The sequence below is a fragment of the Serinus canaria genome, chromosome 1 (assembly GCF_022539315.1).
Source record: "Serinus canaria isolate serCan28SL12 chromosome 1, serCan2020, whole genome shotgun sequence".
In the NCBI taxonomy this organism is placed as follows: domain Eukaryota; kingdom Metazoa; phylum Chordata; class Aves; order Passeriformes; family Fringillidae; genus Serinus; species Serinus canaria.
Genome location: NC_066313.1, coordinates 76693845 through 76712704, shown reverse-complemented (window position 1 = coordinate 76712704; position 18860 = coordinate 76693845). Strand labels below are relative to the sequence as shown.

General features: G+C 37.3%; 1 protein-coding gene across 1 annotated transcript in view; it reads right to left on the bottom strand.

Annotated features, from left to right (window-relative positions):
* Positions 1-1545: 1545 nt before the first annotated feature.
* The window catches only part of ITGBL1 (integrin subunit beta like 1), a 124197-nt gene continuing 106882 nt past the window's right edge, over positions 1546-18860 (bottom strand). The window contains exons 9-11 of the mRNA XM_009085328.4: positions 8816-8962; positions 3914-4027; positions 1546-2415 (exon numbers count right to left, since the gene is read on the bottom strand). Coding sequence (XP_009083576.3) covers positions 2324-2415; positions 3914-4027; positions 8816-8962 — 353 coding nt within the window. The 3' untranslated portion in view covers positions 1546-2323. The remainder of the gene's footprint in view (positions 2416-3913; positions 4028-8815; positions 8963-18860) is intronic.

Genomic DNA, 18860 nt, shown 5'->3' with positions numbered 1-18860 from the left:
GACACTGGAACCACATAAAGAATTGTTCTTTTATATATGAATGAGTACCTGAAATACCACAGCTGACCTACAGTATATATAAGTGTTTTGATGCCATGAAACAAGTCAAAAGCATCTACTGGCATGAGAGTAGGGTTTTGATTATGTAGTATTTCCTTAATACAGCACTAAATATAAATGGAAGGAAAGCAAGGAGAACTTTGTATCCTTCATTGTTTACACTCTGATTCAGCAGATGAATGTATATGCAAAAACCCCAGTGATTATGAGATGATTCAGGTCAGTGGTATTCATTATTCATAAATATAAAGAAAAGCAACAATTTCTGCTCTCCAGACACCAGGGTTGGCAAAATGCATATATGCTAAAACTTAAGAAAATTTTCCTGTTGAGCTCCATGGAGTTTTAGGGTTTTAAGTATAAAATATGAATTAAAATTTCAAGATGAATTTCACTTTGAGGATTTGTTATGCACTATGAATACAGTTTAGAACTCTGCCTGATACTTTGGTTATCTGGTAAGAGAGTAGCTAGCAGCTTTGGGATGTATGTCTAGTTATTGATCTGCATAGCTTATGTATAAGTTGGATGTTTGGTAATGATACGCCCTGAGAATATGGGCTTCACAAGCTTCATTTTTAGACAGAAAGAATCCAGGTTACGAGGAAAAAAAAAAAGTGGTAGATAAGAGCAAGCTATACGGGGAAATAATAAAGCAGTTAAATAAATTAATTTTAAATTTTGCATTCTATCCCATATTCTGTACCCTTGTATTTTCCTATTTTAAAACTGTCCTTTCTAAAAGAAAAGTAATTTCTAGACTAATAATGGAAATACTTTTTTTTGGTTAATACATAGTTCCATTATTTCTGAGTCATGTACCTCTTCAAAAATCAGGACCTTGGCACCTAAACCACAATGCTAAAGTTTGGTATCTAAAAGAAGTATTTATGAGCCATTTAATCAATTTCTTGCTCAATCATGGTTTCACAAAATGTAAACACTTTTGAAACTAAAATGTATATTTCTTTTTTTTTTTTTGCTCTAAAGAATTCAAGGGCTGCCAAATCTACATGTACAAAAAAATAAGAGACTCATATGTAAATAAGTTAGGGAAGTCCCAATAGTTGTGCATCATTCATAATAACTCAATGTGAATTTCACACTGAGCAGCATTTCACCATTGGAAAATAAAAATAAAATTTTTGTTCATACCACTGCTTTGTTTGTATTTACTGTATTAAAACTTTTATTACTTTGTTGACATTCTCCAAACGTCTTTGGCTGAGACCAAGCTACTGCATAGCACAGATGATTTTTCAAGTCAGTTGATGCTCACTTCTACAAAAGCAGTTAAATTCAGTGAATTCCATGTGTGACAGGGCAATCTCTCCTGAACAGTGATTTCTAAGAGTAAAATTCTAGAAGTTACTATCATAAAAAAAATTTCATTTGCTTTACATGTAGGAGGCAGCTGAAGATACGTAGACAAGTACAAGAGAAGTACACGTTAGTTGCAGAATACACATGCAGAATAGGCAATCATAATTTTATATCTTTATTAGTTTCACTCCATATGTTTCTATAGGTTATGTATTTTAAAGTATTGCAATATGTAGATTAGATAACCAACTTACTGACATATCAACCACAGAAATGAAAAGTTCTCCTGTGGAAAATGTTCCCATTCAAACATTTTGGGTCTTCAGTCTATGAGCGTCACGTAATTGGACCTCAGTTACACAACTGACCAAATAAAAAATAATTTCTATTTTTCCAGGCTTCTTTACAGTCTCTCTCAATTTATGAGTTGGTTCATAATCAGGATTGTTGGACAGAAAAGGGCCAAATAGTGTATTTTTCAAATACCATAAAACAAATCAAAATAATTATTTGACAATATTCCACTAGTGCTACTCTTTTACAGGTGAATTCTTGCATATGGACAAGGAGACATGACAACCAAGAAAATAATGCTAAAAAAGGGTCTTCTTATACCTTTGCCTCAGGTTGCTCAAAGAAATAGTCATTACAGGTATAATATCAGTTCCACTGAATTTACAAAAAAATCTCTGGAGAAGTTCTATAGGGCCAGTATTTTATGACTTCACCCTCTAGAGCTTGGGCTGTTGTGCTCCCTTGTTTAGTTTTCTGATGCATTTCTTTCAGGAGCACATCCTCAAATGTGTTCTAAGGTATTCACAACCATGTATGTGTGTGTTCATGCATACCCACACCCAGATACTTCTGAAATTAAATGTCCTAGCAGCCTAAAGAAAAACAAACAAACAAAAAAAACCTCCTCAATCTTTGACATCCTCCATTAAGGGTATTCTCTCCCCAGCCAGATTTCACAAGCATTTCCATTCCATCCTTCCCAGCACTCACAGTTTCCACAGCTACAAACACCGTTACCTAGAATAGAGTGAATAAAGGACAATTATAATACTTGAAATGTACTACATTAAAATGTGTTTTATGGGAAGCAAAAAGCTATGCTAAAGTAGTTGTATTGTTTCTTTTATTGTCCCCCTTTTCCTTTGGAAGGAAGCAATTACTGTACCACTGCTTTAAGAAGCCACCCCACACCTATATTTACATGACATTAATAGCATGTTCTCAATAATTCCATCAGCAGTATTGCAAATATTGAAATTGTGTATGGTGAAGTGTAATTTTGTACACCAGTGTTTGTACCCAGCTGGTGAGGCTAAGTGTTCACACTGTGCCTCCAGGTACAAAGAAAAACAAGATTAACTATTATTCATAAAGAAAAAGCCATTAAAACCTATGAACAGAATAGCAATTAAACCATGGCTTTGAGCATGAAAAACTTTAAACCAAAAATCTCAGAAGTACTATACAAATAAATCCTATCTCAAGCTCTGTATTAAGTGAAAAATATCCTGGTCCTGTTTTACAGCAGTAGAACAGCTGAGACCCATCTATTAATTTATTTAAATATTTTTATGACCCTTGGATGCTCAGTTGGAGACCCCTATGACCTTTGTATCTATGTAAACTCCTCTTCCTTCTGACTTTATGAAGATCCATGATTAGGCATTAGAGCTATAGATAAGGTTCCTGTTCCTGCTGTACTGGCTAGTTGCCTCCAGAAAATGACCCTTGCTAACAGGGCTAGCTGGAAGACACAATTTACTAGTGTCAGTCTTCCCACTCTCACTCTAATTGGCTTGCAGAGTTCTTCCACATCTAATAATTGCTCAGCAAAGATTTTCTAAAATTAAGATTTGTAACAGGAAGCAGCCAGTGAGTTAATTTAGCAATTCCCCTGCTGCTTCTTGTCACTATGCCTGTCACAAGGGTTTTTTGGCAACCTGCCCATTTCTATCGACATCTGCCACCTGCATATTCAGACAATGTTAAGGTGAAGTTGCTTGAATCATTTACCATCACATCACAAGAAAAGCTATCAGCTATTCCAGCCTCCCACCGACAATTGTCTGATTGCTAGGAAGGTCTCTTAACCCACACCACTATTCCCCTAACCTGTAAAAATCTATTTTACTAACCCACCAGTGAATTTTGTCTGTGATTTAAAATGCATTACACACATGGAATGTCCAGTAAAAGAACAAAGGCTAAGGAAAGTATAATGATGACATTGTGTTCCTTGCCAAGATCCAGTAACTTGTAGCCTATTGCAGAGAGAATTGTTGATAGATTCCATAGCTGGCTTACTTATTTAAATTCATACTCAGGCTTTTAAGTGTTGTTTAGAAACCTGAAGTTGATCATTGCACTGCATGAAGAAACAATTACAGCAGGTTTGAATAACCAACAAATGTGCTTCCTCCATCAGTGGGGAAAGGAGAAGCTGGGCTTTGTCTAACATAATTCCCATCAACTCAGTTTGTTTCCTGAAGCAATTAAGTGTTAGCCTGTACTGCACCTGTGCAAATGAGACCATCATGTTTGTCACAGTCTCTGTCATCGCATTCACAGAAATCACCCGAAATGTACCATTCCTGGGGTGAACAGATGCACTTTCCACAGTGGCAGGAGCCTGAAATCACAAAAATTATTAGTCAGAGTCAAAGAGTACTGGCACATCCAGACTAGAAAATAACAACCCAAGTCACACATATGCACACACACGCACATGTGCATGTGCATAAAATTGCTGCCGAAGAGGCTGTGCATAAAAGAAAATAATCAAGCTAAAAGGCTTTTGAATGAAAGGATTCTTATGGCATGAGTTAGAGTATGATGGGTTGTTACTACTAATAGCTTTGATCCTGCTATTTCAATTAATCAGGTGTCACATTTTGAAGCTTTCTTTTGGTTCTGGATACCTACAATCAGGGCTTCCCTCCCCAGTAACTTCTATTTTATTTTAATTTTTGTACTACCAGAGTTCAAATTGTCCCCAGCCCACTGTTACTGAAGGCAGTAAAATCACACCCAGGAAGAAAATAGTCCTCCTCATCTAAAGCTTCTAGGGGTGAGCTCACAAAAGACTGCAGTGCCCAAGACTAACATCAATAGACTCCCAAAATCCTCACCACCCTGAATGAATCCTCTCCACCTTGCATGGACTTACTGAACATTTGCTCTAGGTCAGAAAGGGTTTGTGCACGTAATGGCGATTGGCTCTTTCCTGCAGTGTGCCCTAACACCTCTTGCTGGGACAAGCTGCTCTCCTCATCCTCAAGGATGTCAGGCAGATCCCCCACAGGCAAAGCAGGGACTGTGGGGTCAAATTCAGGTGATGCCATAAGCCACGGAGAACCAGAAGCCTCCTTTGAAGAGAAGACTGAGACATCCTTACCCTCAGGAGAGGGTTCGTGGCTCTGAACTGTGGAAAGTGACAGGTGCCCCTGGACAACCATGTGTCAGGAAGCCTGGGAAGTATGTGAGAGAGGCTTTTCTGACACTAGAAATGCCACAAGGAGATGGTAATTCCTCCTGAATGATTCCAGCATTTGGCTGAAGAGACGGCTCTTACAGATCTCATCTTCAGCAGCCTGGCCCTGTGCAGATTTCAGACATGTAAACACTGAAGTGGGGATCTCACTAACTGCTAAGCAAAAATCCTTTTGTGGACCTAGCCCTATGAAGGGGTAACAGCAGAAATCAATGTTAAAAAAAAAAAAAGTAAAAAACATAGACAAATTATAGCAAAGAATATGTGGAAAATTTTCAGCTGTGAGGGGCTGAGTTAAAAAATCTCACCAAAGAAGCTGTTGACCTTTTACAGAAGATGCTTATAAATGATGCTTAAATTCACTTGAAAATCCTAGCCTCCTGCAATATTTCCAGAATAATTCCATTAAAAATTGTCGAATGCATTTTTACAGAAAAAAATATATAGAAGGAAGCTTGGTTATGTCAGAATATAACCTAAACAGAATTCATGGGTTACTCAACAGAGCCTGATCCAAAGCCTATAAAATCATGCTTTTCCATCTTCCCACTTCTTTCAGTGACCTCTGAATCAAATCCATAGTAATAATCCTAATACTCCTAAAGAAAAAGTTGCAGCTGTTGATAGCAACCAATATTCCATTGCTATTCCCATAAATACTGAAGCTTAATTCTTGAAAACTTCAGAACAGCCTCAGTGGAGTATCTAATTTGTAATTAAATATGTAATTTAATGCTTATTTCAAATTCACAAAAATTAACTCATTGCCTAATTTTAGGGAAATGCTTTAACTTGTAACATATGGAACATGTAAATATATTCAGGAAGAGCTAGTGATTAGAACATCTGAGGATGGAAGTATTTGATTAAGCATCTCCTTTTTTTTCTGTGGGTTCTGAGTATTGCTTACAGGGCTACTGGCATAGAAAATACTGACATTCCCTGCAAGGATTGAAAAAGCTGTTGTATAAGGAGACAGGGGAGGATAGCAGACATATCACAGGGTTGCTCTATAAGAGGCACACTAAGATATACTTGAGGGCAACTTAAATCAAAGATTTCTGTTTAAACAAACTGCTAGGTGCTGACATCTGAAAACAATGAGGAATAGTCTAATGATTTTAGTGAAATTGCAGCAGTTATTAAGAGTATTACATTGTGAGAAGCCTGAAGAGATTCTGCACCAGCAAGCACTGATCCTGCTACTGACGGATGCCCACAATGTTTAAAACTGCTTTGCAGAAGATACAGCAAATTTAACACCAAATCAAGCAAGGAAGGTAAGGCTCCAAAATGCAAAATCTGTTAGGGAAACGAATGTATGGAGTCTTCTCCCTGAACAGGGCAGGCTGCTCTGGGAGGCTCCTCGGTTTAATTGAGTCTAATGAGTTGCAGGGTGTTTCCTGGGATCCCAGCCAGCTCCTCTCGGATGGGATTTGGCTCATTACCTTGCCCACATCCTGCACCATTACAGTCACCATGTACAGCCCTATCTTTACTGCCAGGGAGGCAGCAGCGTGGTGGGTGTTGCTGTTTTCCTTGGGAAGAGCTTTTGCTACAGGTGGCACAGTCAGTGAGCCAAGATTCTGAATTCAGCCTGGCAATGTGGATGCCCAACTTTTCTTATATTAGCAGAGTGCAATTTTCTGATAGTGTTCAGCAGTTATCTGCTGAAAACCAGGACTCTTCACAGTCTATTAAAACCTACATACAGAAACTCAAGCTATCCTCAGTCCATTTTAGCACTTGCATTTCATGGCTAGGTTCCCAACAAAAATGGAAAAACCACAGGTTTGAAATTCCCTTTTATTTGACCAGTAATCCTTTTTTTTTTTTTTTTTTTCTCACTGTAATGAGTCAGAAATTAAAATTTGCCATTTTGGTTCCTGGATAGCGCTTCACTATCTATGAACAGTGTTTTAAATTATGAATATCCAGTAAGATATGATATCCAGACACATATCTTAGCATCAAGAATAGATTTGAAAAAAAAAAAAAGAAGGAAAAAAGGAAAAAATAGCATAACAGCAAAATTTATAATAATTAAAAATATATAATTCATTATTAGACAGTCTTTGCCTATGATCCCTATCCTGCTCAGAGAAGAGGCAGGAGACAGTAGCCTTCTTGGATATTTACTGGCCACACACTACTGTAGATGTCTTATGGAAGTGATTTCCCTAATGTGTGCTCAGGGGCCAAAGAAATGATATCTCCCAGAAAAAAAGTCCCACCACTCTTTCTGTGTACAGATTTATGGTCACAGAATCACAGAATGGGTCAGTTTGGAAAGGACAACACTAGAGCACCTTTCATGCTGCAAGAGATTATAAAAGTGACCAGATCCCAAGCCATGCCCCAGCAGCATAGCCAACTGAGGTAAAATATCCTTGATATCTCTGCAAATTCCTGATGGATTATCTAGTCCCAAAGCCTCAAAGTAAATGGTACCCTTGCAACACACATTCAAAGCTAATTGTTCTCACAGTAAGACCCACAGGCTGGAATAAACAGCTTTCAGCCATCCTTAGAAAAAGATAGCAGATAATATGAATATTTTAAAAATCAACATCATTTTTCATGTTTATACTTATACAGAATCTTACATGGTGCATTTTATTGATACCAAGCATATTTCTTCACCTTCATGGTTTATATAAAAGAATCTCAGTGAGGCTGAGAATAAAGGTTAACTTCTGCACTAAAAACATTAAGAGAAAAAAGGTTAACTTCTGCACTAAAAAAGAGTAATTTCCATTTCTCATTTCTGTAACTCCCTCACTCTTACACATATACTAATTTAAAGTCAGTCCCATGTGGAAAAAATGGAGAAACAATGCAACTTTCTCATTTTTTATGACAGTGCATCAACTGAGGGGGAAAAAGCCCCAGAACAAAATTAAATGGTGCAATAGGGAGAATTCTGATTAGTGATAATACAGATAGATGAAGCCTGGGCTGGAAACCCCATTTAAATTTCCTCTGCACTGAAATAAAAGTTACCAAAGGGAAAACTGGAAATCTGCCTGATGTAGAGGGCTCCTAACTGGTTTTTCCAGCTGGCAGATTTCTTTCCTGTCTATGCAAGGGACATACAAATATAGGAAATGACACACAGAGTCTGGATTGAGTGCATTCTAGCCTCCAACCAGTCTTTTTTTTTTTTTTTTTTTTTTTTTTGTCTATTCTCCTTCAGACATATTATATACAAAATTAGGCAATTTGCACTACGGGGGAGCTAAAAAGCCCTCTTTCCATTAATGCAATTTCCTAGCCTGAAAGACTGCAAGGTAAGAACCTCAGAGAATAATTTCAGATAATTATCAGGATTTTCTAACTTTTATTCTACCCAGTGGCAATTTTTTTAGAGCTGAACTGAAGCTGATGCAACCAGATGAACGAAAATTTGTAAATGAGAAAGTTTGTAGCATTCATTTGTGGGGGTTGCAGACATCTACTTTTCCTTTGCAGCTGTTTTGGGGAGCAGAGGGATTAAGGGTACCAAATTGCTTTCAAACACTTTCCTCCACATACTGTTGTCCAAATATTACATGTGCCATCTTCCCCACTGGAGTGTTACTGTGGGTAGTGCCCTTTTTCCCCAGAGTGGAAGGAGCACTGACATTTAGTTTATAATGTCCAGCTGTTCCACACAGACCATCAGCTAAACACATACAGGAAATTATATGCTACTAACAAATTGTATAGGAGAGCAACGCTGCCGAACGCGTACGGCTGGGGTGGGTGTCTGACAAAAGGGATGCAAGTGCATTACAGAGCATCCCTTAATGTCCTTTTAATAATGAGTGCCTTTGAAAGAGAGGGTTACTGAGCAATAACCCCCTGCCATGCACATTAGTCTTCCAGAGCGTGAATATTTTCCTCTGTCAGGCACTGACACAGGGTAGCTCAGCTGCCAGATCTTACCCTTCCCGGAGCACAATACGCCATCCGCCGACTCACAGAGACTTCTGCTCTCCTCCTCCGTCATGTTGCACTTCCTTGAGTGCTGGCACAACTTTCCAAACCACCCATCCTGGCAAATGCATCGGCCACATGAGCAGATACCATGGCCTGTAATGACACCAACGTTGGTCATGAGCAAGACAAGAAGAAAACTGTCACTGTGGTTGCAGAAATCTGTGACTGTGGTCACAGCACCAGACCACTTCAGCATGAAGTGTGTGTGCTGTGGGATAGACTGACTGATGGGTGGGCAGCACAGCTTCTCAGCAGGATGGTCTTCTCCAGTTCTCTCCTTCTTCTTTTTAAAAGGGTGCCCTAATGATATGCAGAAAACAAGTGAGGGATAGGTCAAGGAAACCCCATAATACGGGTGAAAAATAGACACTAGGAGCCATAACTCACACTTTAAAGAAGGTAGGGGAAAGATAAAATAGAATTTTAAAACAATTATTTGTAAAAAGGTTAATAAAAAATTGAAAATATGTTGAATAATAAACTGAGTAGAAGAATTGGCCAGGAAGAAGGGAAAAGTGCCAACTAATACAGACAAGAATATAGGAAGGGAGAATAGAAATAAAAGAAGTAAGAAATGTCTCTGAGCCAGAATTACATTTTTCAGCTTTGAATAATATTTCTGCATCAGAGACAATAATTCCTTAGCTAATTAGTTACCAGGGAAGCAAACACATACCAGTGACTTTTGCCCTATCTTTTTTTCTATGTAGGGCAAGGGAGGAGAAATGAAGGGACTGAGATAATTCAGGAGCATGGACTGGGAAGAAGGGAACAAACTGTAGGAGTATCTGGGAAAGCATGAAGCTGTAGGATGCAGGGAAGCAAACCAGCAATTTAGTTTTCATGATTAGTGGATTTCTCACAAGCCTCCAGTGCAATTTAATTTTGTAAACTGAGAGGCAACACTGGTAGAAGGCCAGAGGAGAGACAAACCTGGTAGTTTGCTGAAAGTGAAATGCATTCAAGTTTACTGATAGCCAAATACTTTACAAATTTTCACTACAACAATACTGGGAACTCCAAAGTCTTGTAGCTGTCATTTCCAGCATCTAAAAATTCAAAATAGTTTTTGTATCTCAGAAGCTGTATTTATATTTGGGACTTTTTATCATATTATAATATTGATGTCTAATATATTTTTATCATATTTACCATATAATTATACACCTTTAAAGGCTCAGTTAACAAAGACACACTCTTATTATGACAGTATTTCTACCCACTTCTAAAAATTGATAACTAGCAATGATAAAAGTTTGATGCTACTTGAAGTTTTATGTCAAACTGGGAAACAAGAACTATATGACAACCCAAAATGCAAGAGGCAGAAAACAAGCAGATGTACTTTCCCATATGCCCCTTCCAGATAGATGTCATGCAATTGGCTATATGAACTAACTACAATTAAGCTTCTGTTAAAGCATTTTTATCAACCTCATTTATTTTTAATTAGTAACACAGAGATTTGAACTCAGATTAGCTCCACTAACTAAGAGCAAAATATACAACTGGATGTCACTGTTGGAAAATTATTTCTGAAGATACAAATACCTCTACTCTTTTAGCAGTGAATAGTATGAAATCCATTGCAATTTCACTGATAAAATAAATTTAAGGCATTTTTCTCTCAGTCATTATGTGTTACTGAATGAAGAGACTGATCATATCTGTAAACCCTTTACACAAGTCAAATAAAAAGATAATGAATAATCTATAAATTTGCAGCAAACAGAGCTTGCAGTTTACCACATAAAATTTGACTTGCACTTTTCTGTAAAGGAAATTTCTCTCCTCCTTTATGCTATATAAATCTTCAAAACATAAAGGATTCTTTTGTCTCAAATAATCCATTAAAAAAATAATATTTGTTCCTAGCTGACACCAGCTTGGGCAGCTGCAGCTTTTTGGATGCCTCATCCATTGAGGTGGCAAGTGTACAAGTGCTCAGCCCACTGCTTGTTAAATCTAAGCTATCTCATGTGAGTGTGGTAGCCTGAGAACAACTGCTTTACATGGTCTAGTTGTGAATATCCTCCTTGCACATCACAGAAGAAAGGGCTAATCTGAATAGTTAAATCAATCTTTTATCATGTTAAGCAATTCATTTTGGCTGGAGTTCTTCAGATAAATATTTTTCTTTACATCTAACCATACGGATTAAGCATATATACTGAGAAGTGTTGGTCTATCAATATTTCAGACCTAACAGAAAACAGTTAAAATCACAAACAAATTGCATTGCAAATGCTTATTCATAAAAAGCTATGTTAATGAACCTTAAATAATCAACAATGTTTTAAATATTTATCTCAAAGAATAAAGACTTTGGTGTGGGAGAGGCAAAGAAGACATAAAGGATGGTGTCAAAAGATGGTGTCTGTCATTTTGCTTAGAATTCTAACTCAAATAACCACGAGATTTAAATGTGAAATATGAATTCAGCAAAAAAGCAAGATACAGAAGATTACTAGCAGGGGCTCATTATAACCCAAACCAACCTGAACCAAACTGGGCACCATGATGAACTATTACTTGCCAGGCCTGGAATTGAAATTGTGTTGTAGGAAATTTTGGTTTAGGATTACTCATGCAGCTGTTGTTGGTGTTCCCCAAAAACCTTCACAATCATTTTGTAATACAAAAGGCAACACTACAGGGGAGCACCAGCACAGTGAGAAGGTGAAGTAATCATTACAGAGGAAGCTGGTTCTTATTTACAGGCTAACTATTACAAACAGATGATGTTCCTGAAGAGCAAACTGAGGCCAGACCCAAGCAAAATTTGGCACCTCAGGAACAGAAGTTTCTCTAACAAATTAAATATAATGTATTTTTAAATGGACGAAAAATAAAACTTTTTAAAAGTGTAATAAGAATATGAAAAATTACAGCATAACACAGGATCCCTGATATAGAACACCACAGAAAATGAAACAAATATTTTTCTCTGTATTTAAATAGAAACAGGATTTCCATTTTTATTTTTCCTTCTAAATCACAGGACTTTCCACTATATTATTAACAGAAGAGAATATTAAACCACATATATCTGCAAGAAATATTTCAAGGTGAGCAGGCTTCATTACCCTGCCCAAATATGCTAAACGAGCTACTAAAAATGTTCTTGGAGCACTGATTTTTATTTTTTGTTTTTTACTGAATACCAGAAGACCAGAACAGTTGTAACAACTGCAGCTGGAGAAAACGAATATAAATGTGAATTAAAATACTGAGTGTCTATTACATTTTCAAAGTAGGTCAGTTAGTCTTGTCTAAGTTTAATGAAGGTGGACTGTGGCTCCAGTTTGAGTAACACAGCAGTCAGGCACCTCAGTAGCACCTTCAAGTGAAACACTGCAGCAAGAAAGGCCAATGTCATTCTCACATGGAGAAAAGTGAGGAGGAGTAAAATTAGAGCATTGATGAGATGGTGTTAAAGTCCTGCAACTCCGTGATATCCATGTTTGAAGAGATTTTGGCAAAACTTGGAAGGCTACTAAAAAGTTCTGAGGAATTCAGAGGGTATGAGAACAGGTATTCTCAAACTACAAGAGAAAGACAAAACAAGAGAGAAAACCTGACACAGACAAAATCATATGAGAAATGAACCAGCATTTTGAACAAGGGCGATGACTATTGGAACAAACTTTCAAGAGATGTTGGTGTGGGCTTCAACTCTTAGGAGTTCTGAGAGCATGGCCTGCTCAGAGACAGGCTTTTGCTGTGCAAAGAGCACGGAATTCAGTGTAGGGGAAGCATGGGAATAGTGGAATGGCTATTTAAAGCCTAATAAAAGAGGTTCAATAGGAAAGCCCCTTTTGGAGTCACAAAATTAATATCTATTAATCAGCTTGAATGTTAATGTACTAGCAATTTCTCTATTGCTCATTTGAGCAGAAAGATTAAGTTAAAATGCTTTTTGCAAACCTGAATCATATTTTATGCTATATGAAAAGCTAAACAAACTTAGTTCTCTGTGCATCTATTTAAAGTGTTGACTTTTCATACACCTACACAAATGTCTGAGTGACCAGGACATAAATCTGAAGTGCATTTAAAAAAAAATTAGAAATAATTAAAATTAATTTTATTTAATACAGACTGTGCAATGCCATTACTATCTGTACTAGCTGCAGCCATCCCTCTTGGATCTAATACCAACTGGTCCTTTTGAATTTATCTGTTTCTACCTCTGGATGAGCCTCAGAGCTAGGATGAAGCAGTTAAACACAAGGACACAGGCACTGAATCATTAACTCTCCTCTTAGAATTGTCAGAATAAAGCCCTAATTCACATTCATTTTTTTCCAGTTAGACTATGAGTTTGCCACTCTTTATACCATCATTTTCACCTTTGTTAGCACCAGTTTTACTCAGTAAACATGTATGAACTGTTGGTTTGGTTTTCTGGATTTTTAATTTTTTTTTCCCCAGGAGAATAAACTACATTTTTCAATAACAAATGCCATAATAAAAATTCTCTGTTGATACATATATATAGAGCATATCTATATGGTATATTCACTATCTATACATAGTACAGAATTCTGCAACAATTATGTGTTCTTCAGATTCCTCTCTCAGAAGAATATGGTCCCTGCTCTAAAGACTTTTCAATAGAACAGATGAAAGAACTGGTGGATAGGATATAAACTTTTATTTTAACATGGTAGGAACCTCAGAGAAATTAGAGACTCAATTCAGATGCCCTGTGGCACTGGACATGCCCTAAGGCACCAAGGACATCCTCATGCTGGCAGCAGCCAGACAGGCACTCCTGTGTCCTTGTGGAGCCAAGGTGGGGTCAGGCAAGGGTAGTCTTGGGAACACAGGTGATAAAAAATGCTTTCATTTAGGTCCCTGAAGACTTTGAAATTATATGCTGTATAGCTGGAGAAGCCATGGTAGACTCAGGAGTCATATTTCTGAATTCTCAGACCAGTCAGTGCCAAAACCTGTCTTTTTTTTGGAGAGTGACAGGTATTATTTGCCTTTCCTAATTTGTTTTAAAATATATTAGAGAGTTCTAGAAATGTCTTATATACTTCTGTTTCTGTGGATCAACATTAGTGCAAGAAATGAGAAAATTGTCTGACAGCAACTGTACCATACTTAGCTTTGCTTAATGAAGCATATAATTAATCATAGCTCTCTCATTTCTGTGGTTATGGTCTTACTGGTTCTCATAAGAACATGCTATCTGAAAATATCATGCTTTTGCTCCACTGAAAAGATAAGAAAAATAAATGTCATTCATGATTTCTGTAGCATGGACCCAGGACTTTCAGAAAAAAAGAAAGATTTTACATTTCCTGTTGTATATCTTATGTTCCAAAAAAAGGAAAAAAAAGCGCAAAAAGGCAGACCTTTTGGATTCCTCTGAATCCAATTATTTAGCCTGGCTGGATGGTAATGAAAATTTTATATTCAAAGGAACATGGCAATTAGGGACAACTTATACCAGGTTTCGAGAGGGAGATTTACCATTGTACATCCTGGTGATGACTGTGCAATCCTAGAATCCATCACTATAAGAATGTGATATGGAAGTTTCTGTCTCAGTTTTAAAAGTTTAAACCACTAGAAAGCTGGGAATTGTGGCTTAAGTTCTATGTATGCCTTATAAACTTAATATTTTCCCTTGTTCTCTGGCAATTCATAGAGAATAACGTTGGAAATCTTAATACTGGTGCAAATGATGCATGGATGAAAATGTGTCAGTAAGTGCTAGAAGAAACCCCAGAATGAGATCAAATGACCTGCACTGATAAGCCGCAACACATTCACAGGAGTAAACTAAGGAATGTGTTATTTTGTCAAAATCAGAAGGTCTGCACTCTCACAGAACAACAATATGATGAATTTCATGATGAATTGTTGGCAGAAGTGTGTGTGCTCAACAACAAAAGATGTCAATGCAGAAAAAACTTGTGTCATTCTTTTCCTCATAACTCCAACAAGAACAGCACGTCAGAAACTAAGAATGTCAAGAACTAAGAATGCCAAAAATCAGGAAGCACAGACAACAGGTACCAGACAGGTACCAGACTTTCTTCAAGTTTACAGAGATAAAAGTAAGAAAAATTGAGAGTCAAAAGGATCACCCTAACTTTTGGGTCCTGAATTTATAATAGGTGTATTTAAAGTCCAGTTTTTAATTGTCAGTTGAGAAGAAATAAAAAGACCTACCAAAAACTTGATGGTTAGTATCTCTTATCCATGTTCTGTGCCACACACAAGGAATCCTGACCAAACTATTATATGCAGACTCTTTGATGGTTGTATTTGGGCATGAGAATGCAAGAGGATGAAATCAACAAAAGCTGTGTCTGAGTGGGGAAAATTAATTTATTAGTGGATTTCCTAAAAAAATATGAACTTCCCCTCCCATAAAATCCCAAGTAGAGTTTTTGCAGCACTGTTTTTTTACACTTAGAGAAGATAGAGGTGTGAAGGCAAATCTGAGTAAGGAGAGAAATAAAAATTACCTCAGCATTTGCTCCAAGAATAAGTCAACTCCTCCAGCTTCTGGAAGCCTTTTTAGTATAACTGGAATTTCAATCTAATGATAACTAAAGGCATTGGTATGAAACAAAAAAAAGATAATCTGCATTTACTCTTTGATGTGGCATGACACAGCTAAATTCCCCACATTGTTAGGGTTGCATTTTGGTGAGGATTTTATTTTTATGTGCTCTGACCAAAATAATTAGCTAAAAAGTCACCAAAATGGAATTCTCTCTTGAAAAGAAAGAAATCAGACTTAAAGTATTCCACTGTCACGAGTGACAAAGACCAGGTTTACTGGAATAACCAGTCTTAGATGTTTCTTAGTGTTAAAGACAGTGCAAACACTTATGAATAAACATTAAGAGGCCTTATCAAAGCTAATGTTCTTATTGATGGCCCACTATTTGAAGCACAGAATGACAGATTGATGTAATAAAAAATTGGTACATCCATAGAAATACAGAAGAGTCTTGTTAAGTATGCCTATCTTGTTATGTATGAGTTACCTGTTACAAGTTTAAGCCTTTGCTAGTGATCCTAGTTTCAACCAACTTTTTACTATTTTGGTTTGGTTTAGTTTCATTGCAGAGTTCTTAATCAGAATAATTCTACAGGAACTTGTGGTATGCAGAGGAAGCAAATATTTTGTTGGATTCCTTTAATGGCTGCTACTTGGCTGTGACAAGAACTCATAGCTAGGCCAATAATCATCCAGAGAACAAATTGAAGGGAGTTAGCAGCATTATCAAATCCATTTCAAACTGATCTTTACTGTTTTTCTGAGTTCCTGTCTGCTTGCCCTCAATCCTGAAAGAGAAAAAAAATCTTAATGGACAGTAGTTGACCCAGCAAGGTGGAGCAGCTAATGATGAAATCACTGGAAAACATGACTGGACACAGAAAGGAAACAAATACTGCTTGAAACCTTAGGAAACATCTGTAGCAAGCAGCTCTGCCATAACCTCAGATGGCAGAGAGAAGTATGTCTCACCAAGTTACAGGATGAGTAAATATCAAGCCTGGTGTAAAAGAGCAACAAAAGCATTGCCAAGGACTTGTGATGGCAAATGTGATTCTCTGGTCATGTGTGCACACCAAAAACACTTAACTTGCCCATGAAAGACTCAAAGAACCAAGAGAAGCCAAAGCAAATGTGATTTTAAATACTTCTGTAGATCAACACTGAAGTACACCTGAGGAAATCTTACATAATCAAAAAACCTGAACAGTAGGGCAAGGGCCATTAGGTAGAACATCTCTATCTCAAAAAGGCTGCAAGAGGCACCTACTCCAGTCTTAGCATATCAAGTCCATGTACAGAGGCACAGAAAAAGAAACATGAAGGAAAGACCTGGAAAGCAGGTCAAGGAAGGTGAGTCTCCCCCTCCACCCCACTCTGGTGAGACCCCCACCTGGAGCACTGCAGCCTGCTCTGTGGTCTCTAGTACAAGGAAGAAATGAAGCAGGTCCAGAGACTATCCCCAAAAATGATCAGAGGGATGGAGCACCCCTCTTATGGCTGAGAGCACTGAGGTTGTTTAGCCTGAAGAAGAGAAGGCTTACTGTGACCTTTCAATGTTAGAAAGGGGGAATATAAGAAAGAAGGAGAGAGATTTTTTTACCAGGGTCTGTAGTGACAGAACAAGGGGTAATGGTTTTAAACGGAAAGATAATGGATTTAGGTTGGACACAAGGAAGAGATTTTTTTTTTATGATTAGAGTGTTGAGACTTGCAACAGGTTTCCAAGAGCTGTGGATTCCCCACCCCTGAAAATGTTCAAGGCTAGGTTGGATGGGGCTCTGAGCAGCCTGGTGCTAGTGAAATGTTCCCCGCCCATGTCAGGGGTGGTTGCACTAGCTGATCTTTAAAAGTCCCCTTCAACCCAAACTGTTCTGTGATTCCATAATTATATGAATCAATTTCTAATAGCAGAGTGCTGTGAAATCTATGCTGAGTCCTCCTGCAACCTCTGTCTTTGTGGAGACATTAAGTCTCTATTCTTGGTACTGCATTGATGGACAGCTGAATTTTTAAGTGAATGACTCACTACCATCCTGCAGAAACATGGCCATGGGATCTCATTCAGCTGTACCCTGATTCATCACAGCTTTCACCTCATGTCTTTCTATCGTTGCATGGACAGCTGGTCTGGAAAGCAAGCCATTAATCAGTCTCTGCTGGCTGGAGAAGGCCAGTAACAATTCTTATTCAAATCATTTAGGCAGTCATTCACATCTCTCCTTTCAGCATGCACTTAGCCTGAAAACACGGGTCTTCCTTCTTGGTGCTTACAGGCACTCAGCGCTCACTGTCAGACCCCACACAGTCCAGCTTATAATGCTCTGAAGGCAGATTTACTAGCAAGGGCTTATGTCCTTACTGTGATTGCCTAGGCAGCAACAGTGGTAGAAAAATAGCAAGGAAAAGAGGACAATGGAGGATAAAGGAATAAGCAGTTCAGCAAGATATTTCAGGAAGTTCAGGCTGAGACAGAAGCATAGACAAACCCAAAAGAAAGAGAGGGATACTAATAATGTAAAACATGAGTGACATCAACAGAAGAGATATTTTTATCATGGATGATGATGAATCTTATGTCCCAACTATTTAATATCTAACAAATATGAAACAGACTTTCAGTGCTTTTTTTCAATGTCTTTTACACAAAATTAAATCTCAAATTTTTTTTTCTATACACTCATATTATTGAATTACTCTGAATGTTGTTAACTATTTTTATGGCTGGTTAGACATTCAAGTCAAAATTTTCTATATATGTCTATATTCTGCATGGCAGACACCTTGAAGGAATATTCCCTGTAGCCAGAATTTTTATATACGTGAGGAAAATGAAGCAATAAATTCTTTTTCTTCAAAGAAATACGAAATAGAATACAATGTGCCATTGTTCATACCACCAACTTTGTTAACATTTAGAATCAAAGAATAATTTTAAAAAGAAATCACATAAAAACTAGAAAAAGAGCATTAATGATAAATATTATTTGGCTGCTTATAAAATACCATATCGTATGCATGCACTTACATATCCAAAACTACCTTTAAATACTGCTGAACACCAACATGCTTTACTGAAATATCACAATGTAAGGTTTTCACTGTCAACACTAAAATAAACCATCTGCATCTACAATTACTATGACACTGTCTCTCAAGCATTTTACATTCTTTCATAACATATTTTGACACTTTCTTAGAAAACAGGCATATCATTCTTAGTGACCACAATATATTTAAATGTTTTACTGGTCATCAGTCCCTTTAGGTTTATTACAACACCCTCAATAAAGCATCACAGCTAAACACAATGTAAGGCTACCTAATGTTTTAGGTTTTTGTATAAGTGTCTGATGGAACTGATGGAATACAGCACTTCCATTTATGTGTTAGCATACCTAAAGTCTTAAAATAAATATTCTCTAACATGTTCAATATTTCTAGTGCTTGTTTCTAACAAAA